The sequence below is a fragment of the Doryrhamphus excisus genome, linkage group LG4 (genome assembly GCF_037039965.1).
Source record: "Doryrhamphus excisus strain RoL-2023G ecotype Guam linkage group LG4, RoL_Dexc_Guam_v1.1, whole genome shotgun sequence".
Classification (NCBI taxonomy): Eukaryota; Metazoa; Chordata; class Actinopteri; order Syngnathiformes; family Syngnathidae; genus Doryrhamphus; species Doryrhamphus excisus.
Window position 1 is genome coordinate 870,249 of NC_136360.1, and position 10,406 is coordinate 880,654.

General features: G+C 41.2%; 1 protein-coding gene across 1 annotated transcript; it reads left to right on the forward strand.

Moving 5' to 3' along the window:
- Nucleotides 1–741: 741 nt before the first annotated feature.
- On the forward strand, nt 742–7,011 carry babam1 (BRISC and BRCA1 A complex member 1). Its single transcript, XM_058072360.2, has 9 exons — nt 742–865; nt 1,312–1,769; nt 2,837–2,895; nt 2,968–3,088; nt 3,173–3,251; nt 3,336–3,360; nt 3,437–3,566; nt 6,241–6,327; nt 6,595–7,011. Exons 2-9 carry the CDS (start codon nt 1,326–1,328, stop codon nt 6,793–6,795), a joined length of 1,146 nt encoding a protein of 381 aa, XP_057928343.2. The 5' UTR covers nt 742–865; nt 1,312–1,325; the 3' UTR covers nt 6,796–7,011.
- The last annotated feature ends 3,395 nt before the right edge of the window (nt 7,012–10,406 follow it).

Below are 10,406 nucleotides of genomic sequence, written 5' to 3' on the forward strand. Positions count from 1 at the left end.
CACCCGAAGACAGCTGGGATAGGCTCCAGCAACCCTCGTGAGGATAAGCGGTAGAAAATGAATGTATGTATAATATAACAATAATAAATAAAATAAAATAAAATAAAATAAAATAAAATAAAATAAAATAAAATAAAATAAAATAAAATAAAATAAAATAAAATAAAATAAAATAAAATAAAATAAAATAAAATAAAGTGCCTATTTTTACAGTATATAGTAATCATAAAATACTAAATATAGTCATTGTATCATGCGTCAATGCATTTGTTGCTTTTGTTTTCACAGTTCTCAGTGTACTATGCTTATTTATTTGCCAAATTTGCCACCTTTAGATCGATACTATTGATGTTTGTATCGATCTGCCCACTCCATCCCAACATTGTTTATACTACTTGTCCTCACCAGGACACATACATATACACTAACAGCCATTCACACTCACATCAACAACGATTATATTATTATTTACTATTAAGGTCTTGGTGTTATTGTGGCTGCTAATATTGACTGCTTTTCCTAGCCAAAATAACCGCAATATTATAAAACCATCTCAAAGTGGTTGTATGTTTTTGAAAACTACACTCAAATTACGTCCGGTATGATTGTTATGTTATTATTATTATTATTTTAATTGTTCATTGCGTCTACTTGCCATTTTTTAAAGTTGAGAAAAGAAGCATTGAATGTTTACGATGTTCTCCGTAAAAACTACACTACCCACTATACTGTTCGCACATGACGTAATTTCCGGTAAGGAAGTAAAAAAAAAAAAACAAACGCTAGCCAGTCGGCGGTATTTTTGGGCGATTTTCAATGAGTTTTACCACTAATAAGTCCTAATTTCTTCGTAGCCGTAAATAAGGTACGTTTACTCGTTTTCTAAGGCAAAATAGTTGTTGTATTGTACCAGTTTTGCTCTAAAAGTCCGAGCAAGGTTGGCTAATGGCTAAGTGCTCGGTTAGCTTCTGCCTTTATTTACAGGCTACAGCTTCCTTGTGTGCTTTTCAGATCGGATATGCAGCATAATAGTATTTCGTGGATGAACTGTATCGCACAAAACTTTCCGAGAGAGCTTTACGCATTTATTTTGGTTCAGTCATTTAGCCACAAGTGGGATAAAATATCAGAAACAGCTCTCAGTATGGTGCTGTGCAGTTTCACACAACTACAGTCAACACCAGTAATGATAAGCATGTTGTAAAATGTTAATAGAAATGAAAATGTGTGTATGTGTTGATGATGCCTGTGTGGAAAAACATTAAAAAATGGACCCCCTGCATTATTTAATTAGGTTTCCCATTTTTCCAGCAAACTGTGTATCTATGGAGACACCTGAGCCCGGCCCAGCAGATGGAGAGGAGCGCCTGGTGGATCTGCGACCACGAACCCGTTCCAACCCCGAAGGTGCCGAGGACCGCCGCGGCAGCACCGGTAGCCTCGGAGGTGGAGGGAACCCCAGCCTGTCACAACCGGCTGTCGGCAGCCGCGTTGAGGGTGAAGGCGAGGCCTCGACCAGTGACAGTCCCCCGAGTTCCACCACTACAAGCATCTCCACAGCCGTAGCTCAGACTGTGACCCCCGTGGCTGCTACTGCTGCCACAGCTGCCGCCGCCGCTGCTGCTGCTACACCGATGCAGCTTGCTGCTGCTGCTACAGCCAAGGAGAGACCGAAGCCCACGCAACAGCAACCCCCGCTGTCGACCCCTGTACCTCCACCAGCAGAGTACCAAATTCGAGTTCCTCGTGTCAACTGTCCAGAAAAAGTGGTAGGCTCACACGGTACATTTGGCATAAATGGTATTGTATATTATAACTTTAGACCAGGCGGCACGGCGGTCGAGTGGTTAGCGCACAGACCTCACAGCTAGGAGACCAGGGTTCAATTCTACCCTCGGCCATCTCTGTGTGGAGTTTGCTGTGTGGGTTTTCTCCGGGTTTCCTCCTACATTCCAAAAACATGCTAGGTTAATTGACGACTCTAAATTGTCCATAGGTATGAATGTGAGTGTGAATGGTTGTTTGTCTATATGTGCCCTGTGATTGGCTGGCCACCAGTCCAGGGTGTACCCCGCCTCTGACCCAAAGACAGCTGGGATAGGCTCCAGCACCCCCGCGACCCTTGTGAGGAAAAAAAAATGTGAGTGCTATTTGTGGATAATGGCTCTCACTGTGGTTTGCTGGAGTCCCAGAGATCTAGAAATGGCTTTAGAATCTTTTTAAATACTGATAAGAGGTCAATTAATATGTTATGGTTCCAAAGGGGGTGGCATGTCGGTCTTGTGGTTCGCTCGCAGACCTCACAGCTAGGAGACCAGGGTTCAATTCCACTCTCGGCCATCTCTGTGTGGAGTTTGCATGTTCTCCCCGTGCATGCGTGGGTTTTCTCCGGGTACTCCGGTTTCCTCCCACATTCCAAAAACATGCTAGGTTAATTGGCGACTCCAAATTGTCCATAGGTATGAATGTGAGTGTGAATGGTTGTTTGTCTATACTATGTGCCCTGTGATTGGCTGGCCACCAGTCCAGGGTGTACCCCGCCTCTCGGCCGAAGACAGCTGAAGTAGGCTCTAGCAGTACACACATTTTTGGTAGAAAATGAATGAATGAATAATTTTTTTGTTTTGTTTTATTTTTATTATTTTTATTTATTATTATAATTTTGTATTGTTATTTATTGTGGTTAGAGCAGAGAAAAACTGTTTAAGACCTTCAAAGGCCTCTCGCCCAAAGACAGCTGGGATAGGCTCCAGCACCCCCGCGACCCTCGTGAGGAAAAAGCGGTAGAAAATGAATGAATGAAATCCTGACTAGCGCCTTCTGTTCTTTCCGACAGATCATCTGCTTGGACCTTTCTGAGGAGATGTGTTTACCAAAGCTGGAATCTTTTAATGGGTATGTTCCTTCTGTAGTTTCTCCCCGCCACTTGTCATGTCACGTCGTTACAATATGCGTGTTTCTCTCCAGGTCTAAAACAAATGCCCTGAACATTTCCCAGAAGATGATTGAGATGTTTGTGAGAACTAAGCACAAGATTGACAAAAGGCATGAGTTTGCTCTGGTGGTGGTCAATGATGACGCTCTGTGGGTGAGTGAGGCACACTTTTGATGGACGGTATTTTTACGTAACATCTTTATGGAATGTTCTCCTCTTTGTGTGCATTCGTCTCAGCTGTCAGGCTTCACCTCTGACCCCAGGGAGCTGTGCAGCTGTCTGTACGACCTGGAGACCAACGTGTGCGAGACTTTCAGTATCCTTTCATTCACAATCCATTCATAAAAAAAAGGCTTGTAAGTTGGTGGGTTATAGTTTTATCCTGAGCTGTCCTCTGCAGACCTGGAAGATCTTCTCAATGTCATGTATGTACTCTGTCTTCTACGTCATGTCCTAAAGAATTGTATACGGAGGTGGTTGATTGAGGTGTCCATTTGACAGTCGTCAGAAGATCGAGCTGCCATTGATGGAGAATGTTCAGACCATCCCACCTCCTTACGTGGTGCGGACCGTGCTCATCTACAGCCGCCATGCTGGACAGCTACAGCTCAGCCCCTCTGAGGCTGTCGGAGTAAGTCTGCAAACTTCTTTTGCTCCCAGACGCTTTATGCCAGTGGTCTCCAAAGTGCGGCACTTGGTACAAATAACATCAAGCAAACACATTTTTTGAAAGGCACAAATGTTGATACTTAGTCTTTAATATATGTATATCATTTTTTAGGCTTTTTATATGTTTTTTTTTTTTTTACAAAATTCAAAAAAATATATAAAAAATATCAAAGTGTGTCCCGCATCTTTTAATTTTTTCAGTATGCAGCCCTTGGTGTAAAAAGTTTGGCTAACCGTGCTTAAAGCAAACTGCAGTAATCCCTTTTCCTTTAGTGCAATTAAGTGGTTCCAGACTTGACCATGGGTTTCTGCCAAGTAGGAATCCTTCTTTATAAATTGAATATTTTGCATAAAAAAAACTTTTTACGACTCTCTAAATATGTTTTTTTTATGTTTAGAGCCTTCTAGACAAGAAATAACACCCCTATAGTCACCTTTACACTTGTATATTCCCCAATATGGTAGACCTAATTTAAGAAAAAACATTTAAGGCATAAAAAAAAGGCTAATTCTCGTGTGTGTGCTTTGCTGCAAAGGAAGTGATGTCATGGGTTCAGATTTGAGTTTTAGCGCAATAGTTCATCTTAGAAGTTATTCTCCTTAATTATTTCATTCAATATGGTAAATCAAACCTGCAATAAAAGATTGTTGCTGTGGCGGTCAAGTCTAATGCATCTTCTGAATTCCTTCTATTTGTATTTGAGTTCATTTAGCCCATTTCTATGCTTGAAAATGCTTAATTTATGTGCAAAAATATGTAAAATGGGCTTAAATATTCATATTTTTGAGTAATAATAGGCTGTATTCCAACTCAAAACTGCATGATTTGTGAATTAATATATTTCTGAGGATCTGTGAGAGTGAAGCTGTGAAATGTGAAGTGCAAAATGGCGAGAGATGACTGTATTCCAACAAGGAATTACCTCTAGGGAATCCTGCATATGACCATCTTTTGTTGTTATTATTATTATTTTTTTAAATATTTGATTTATTTATTATCAGGCATTATGTACAACAATGTCATGTTTTAACTGTAATTGATTTGAAAACAAGCTATTTTGACTTCCACACCAACATTTTACAGCAAATGCTTCAAAAGCAGCCGCTGCCACCTTTTGGACTTCATCAGGAGGTTGTCTACAGCCACGATTGTTAATGCCAATTCATTTATTAGAGGCCCCAGTGATTACTCGATTAAGATGTATTTTTGCTGTACAGTCGTTCCCTGTTTATGGCTGTTAATTGGTTCCAGATCCAACAGAGATAAGTGAATTTCTGCAAAGTTTTTGTTTCTATCGGCTGGAATTCAATATTAATAACTGGAATCATTTTGTAGTTGTGGTATAGAAAAGCTTTCGAAATACATTTAACATTATCAGAGCCCTCTAGACATGAAATAACACCCCTATAGTCGCCTTTACCCAACAAGTTTTTGTTTCTATCGGCTGGAATTCAATATTAATAACTGGAATCATTTTGTAGTTGTGGTATAGAAAAGCTTTCTAAATACATTTAACATTATCAGAGCCCTCTAGACATGAAATAACACCCCTATAGTCGCCTTTACCCAACAAGTTTTTGTTTCTATCGGCTGGAATTCAATATTAATAACTGGAATCATTTTGTAGTTGTGGTATAGAAAAGCTTTCTAAATACATTTAACATTATCAGAGCCCTCTAGACATGAAATAACACCCCTATAGTCGCCTTTACCCAACAAGTTTTTGTTTCTATCGGCTGGAATTCAATATTAATAACTGGAATCATTTTGTAGTTGTGGTATAGAAAAGCTTTCGAAATACATTTAACATTATCAGAGCCCTCTAGACATGAAATAACACCCCTATAGTCGCCTTTACCCAACAAGTTTTTGTTTCTATCGGCTGGAATTCAATATTAATATCTGGAATCATTTTGTAGTTGTGGTATAGAAAAGCTTTTTAAATACATTTAACATCAGAGCCCTCTAGACATGAAATAACACCCCTATAGTCACCTTTACACCCCTATTACCGAATATAGTAAATATAACCAGAGAAAATAAAGTAAGAATTAGAAAACCTGTTTACAATCTGGGCGGCACAGCGGTCGAGTGGTTAGCGCGCAGACCTCACAGCTAGGACTTAACCAGGGTTCAATTCCACCTTCGGTCATCTCTGTGTGTAGTTTGCAAGTTCTCCCCGTGCATGCGTGGGTTTTCTCCGGGTTTCCTCCCACATTCCAAAAACATGCTAGGTTAATTGGCGACTCCATATGGTATGGTATGATATGGTAAAGGTATGAATGTGAGTGTGAATGGTTGTTTGTCTATATGTGCCCTGTGATTGGCTGGCCACCAGTCCAGCCCAGCACCCCCTGCGACCCTCGTGAGGAAAAGCGGTAGAAAATGAATGAGTGAATGTTTACAATCTGGTTAACATTAAAGCCCTCTAGACATGAAATAACACCCCTATAGTCGCCTTTACCCAACAAGTTTTTTTTTCTTTTTTTTTTATTTCTTTTGTCGTTATTACCGTATATATATTTGTGCTGTTGATTTACGTCGGAATGGTCGCGTCGTTCAGACTTTTGTGCAGCTCTTTAACATCTGACACAACATCAACTCAGCATGCATATTTTTATGTGTCGGCCTTCAGAAAATGCTGCAGTCTCCGTATTTCTTCTTTGACGTGGTCTACCTACACAATGGGGTGGAAGATCAGGGGGAGGAGACCAGCTGGCGGGTAAGTAGAGCGCTTAAAAAATATATTTTTATTGATCATACTCATTAGCATCCTAGAAGGGAACGTAAACGCAGTAAATAATAATAATAATTATAATAATAATCAGTAAATAAATAAACTGCACAATAAATAAAAACAAACATAATTTTGCACGGACTCAATATATTGACATGTGCATCCGTATTTGTTTTCCTTCTCGCTCCGAAGTCTGCCTCTTTTTTTTTTTTAATGCTTCCATTCTCCATCGACTGCTTGTTTTGTTTCCAGGACAACTACACCGCTTTCTGCAACCTCGACTCAAAAGGCATGGGTTATCGTTTTGAGGTGTCCCTGAGTGGCCCCGCCATTGAGCTGCACAACTGCATGGCCAAACTTCTGGCTCACCCTCTGCAGAGACCTTTCCAGAGCCACGCATCCTACAGCCTCCTGGAGGGGGACGAGGTGCAGGACGTGGAAGCCACAGTCTAAGTAGGGGACTTTATTCTGTGGCGTTTAAACGCACACTTGTACATTAATAGACCAGCACTTGGATTGTCCAAATACAGGTAGTTTTCTATTATCTTTTAAGATGTGATTATGATTGAGGACTGGCTAATATTTAAGAAATAAAAAAAAAAGGTTACGGTAACATCAAGATGGCACCTCGGTCCACATGTACAAACAAAGAAGTGAACTTGTTGCATACTTTCTGTGTGGAATATTTATTTTATTTGGTCACCTGCACATTTGCTGCCTATTATATTAATTTAGCTATGTGAGAAGGATGGGGAAGACCCATGAAAAGTGTTCTAGAGGACATGCAGGTGGAGGAAGGACAAAGGAAGATGCAAACGACCGATGGATTGAGTGATGGAAATAGGTAAATCCACTGTGGTGACGCCTACTGGGACAAGCTGATAGTAGAAGAAGCCAACTCAAAAGGCTTCACCACGGCTACATTTTTACAAACTAATGAGATCTAACACAAAACTTAATTAAAAATTCTGCTTTGACATAATAATAATAATAGTAATAATGTACGTTCATTGTTCTGGTGTACAACTGCACTTGCACACATAGTACAGTTCCACACCAGTGTCAATTACAATCAATTAAAATCTTAAATTCGTTTTTGAAAGGTATTCAAAAATGTAGTAAAGTCGCTGTTATTTAAAACAACGCATAAACATCAGTTTTGCCTTGAAATTATTCTTTTTGTTTTTGAGAACGCTATACACAAAACGGAACCATAGTACCCGAGCAGCCAAACAGCCCGGTCAGAATTTATCGAGCACAACCAGCTAGCCGCGAATTAGCTAGCTAGCTAGCCAGTGAGCCTCCGATTTTCTTTTGTGTCTTTTGGACTCTTTTTTTTTCAGTATGGCTTGAATTGTATTCTATATTATTTCAAAATGTCTTATATTTGAATTTCTGGAACCCTGAATCCTACTTTTTTGGCAAAAGTAGAACGTTAAATATGTACTGTTATAATATGCTATCTGTTTAAATATGTTTTTTGTGTGCTTTCTATATAGTTGCCAGGAGGTGGCAGCATTTATCTCGGCTAGAAATGAGAACGACATTTAAAAAAAAACATTCTACGTGGATGCTACTTTAACGTAAGTCTACTATCTTAAAATGAATATTGAACTTTTTGTAACTTTCACACGTCACCATTCTGTCAGATAATTGGATGAAATGATGGCGACCTGAATTATCTGTATTGAAGTTATCTCTTATCCACTTATGGTGTGAATATTACTCCAGTGCTAAAGACGTGTGTCTCCTGTGTCCTGTTAGTTATCTAAAGTAGTCTATTTGTCTTAACCTTCAAACATGAGGTTTCCTGTTTTGGATCCAACGTCTGTCTACACTTGATAGTTACTCACTTTCTGTCACTCACAGGCATTCATAATTGAGGTTTTTTCCCCAGGCAGGGAATGTTGTTAGTGAGACAATAGGGAGCAGGAAAGCTCGGGGCCCTGAAGACCTTTCCCCTTTTCCACCCTGCCCCTTCAGTGTCGGCTTGTCCTCACGTCATCGCTGCAGATAACAGCGTGCAGGAGGGCCCGGAGACTCTGTATGTACTGCAGGGAGAATTTGTTATTCCCTCATCCCTGAAGAATGACAGCTCCCTATTGTTTTCATTCCTTCTCTCCTCCGCTGCCGTGACTCCTTTCCGTGCTCGCTTGGGACAGGATATGCGTTTTCTTATTTTGTTTCTACGGTCTGGGCGGTGTGATAGTGGTCATACAAAGGTGACATCGTTACCAGCAATCACTTTCTTAAACTCTGGACCCCCATTGGTTAATGTGGCTGTTTTCCCATTTTTTTCCAGTGTAAAATTCCATGTGTAACTTGACAGTCTCACAAAAACGTCAGGTTTTCTTACTGTATGTGTTATGAATGCTTTTTATATTTTAAGAGCACAACTATATGTGCCACTAATACCTAATTTCAGTAAAATGTAGTAAAGTACTTTATATTTACCTTCAAAGCCATAAGCAATAATAAATATCCATCTTCTAACACTTATCTGAGGTCGGGTCGGGAAGCAGGGACTCCCAGACTTCCATCTCCCCGGCAACTTTGTCCAGCTCCTCCCGGCGGATCCTGAGGCGTTCCCAGACCAGTTGAGGGACATGTCCATGCAAAGTGTCCTGGGTCTTCCCTAAGGCCTCCTACCGGTCGGATGTGCCCTGAACACCTCCATGTGGAGGGGGCTTCTCAGCTTATCTCTAAGGGCGAGCCTTGCCACTTTATGGACCTCATGGATCTTGTCCCTGGTTATGACCATAGGTGAGGTATAGGAACGGAGACCGATCTGTAAATTGAGAGCTCTTCACTACAACAGACCGATGCAGACGCCATACCAGTTCACCTGTTGCATTCTTCCCTCAAGACCCCCTTACCTCAAATAAGCATTTGAGGGCAATATTGGCTTACCCCTTCCTTGTCCTCCTGCAACAAAACAGCCTCGAATGCTTTGAACGATCGATGACCAGCTTTTTCCGCGAATACGCTTTTAAAATATACTAATAATCCAAGACAAAACAGTTACCACAAATGAGTCGTATTTTAAGATATAACTACAAACCTTTTGAATTTTATTCATTCATTCATTTTCTACCGCTTATCCTTACGAGGGTCGTTGGGGTTGCCGGAGCCTATCCCAGCTGTCTTTGGGCATGAATTGTTGTTTGTCTATATGTGCCCTGTGATTGGCTGGCGACCAGTCCAGGGTGTACCCCACCTCTCGCCTGAAGACAGCTGGGATAGGCCCCAGCACCCCCACAACAGTATCACTCGGATACTGTGAACATCCAGCAGCAACACAACATTTTGGCATGACTACTATTTTGATACTACTATTTTGACTACTACTGATCCACTACAGCACAGCAGCCCGGTGGTTAGCACACAGGCTTCACAGCTAGGAGACCCGAGTTCAATCCCACCCTTGGCCATCTCTGTGCGGAGTTTGCATGTTCTCCCCGTGCATGCGTGGGTTTTCTCCGGGTACTCCGGTTTCCTCCCACATTCCAAAAACATGCTAGGTTAATTAGCGACTCCAAATTGTCCATAGGTATGAATGTGAGTGTGAATGGTTGTTTGTCTATATGTGCCCTGTGATTGGCTGGCCACCAGTCCAGGGTGTACCCCGCCTCTCGCCTGAAGACAGCTGGGATAGGCTCCAGCACCCCCGCGACCCTCTTGAGGATAAGCGGTAGAGAATGAATGAATGAGTTCTCCTCCTATTTTGTGTGGAAGTGGTAACTTTTTGGCTTCTTATTTTGTCTTTCCCCATCCTCGGCCATCTCTGTGTGGGATAGGCTCCACCACCCCCGCGGTAGAAAATGAATGAATGAATGAATTAACCTAGCATGTTTTTGGAATGTGGGAGGAAACCGGAGTACCTGGATTCGCGGGGAGAACATGCAAAGTCCACACAGAGATGGCTGAGAATGGAATCGAACTTGGGTCCCTGAGCTGTGTGGCCTGCGTGCTAAGCACTTTCCACCGTGCAGCTAGCATTGTATTTTAGTGATTAAAAACAAGTGGATTAGCATGATACTGAATATTAAATATGTCTTTTATGT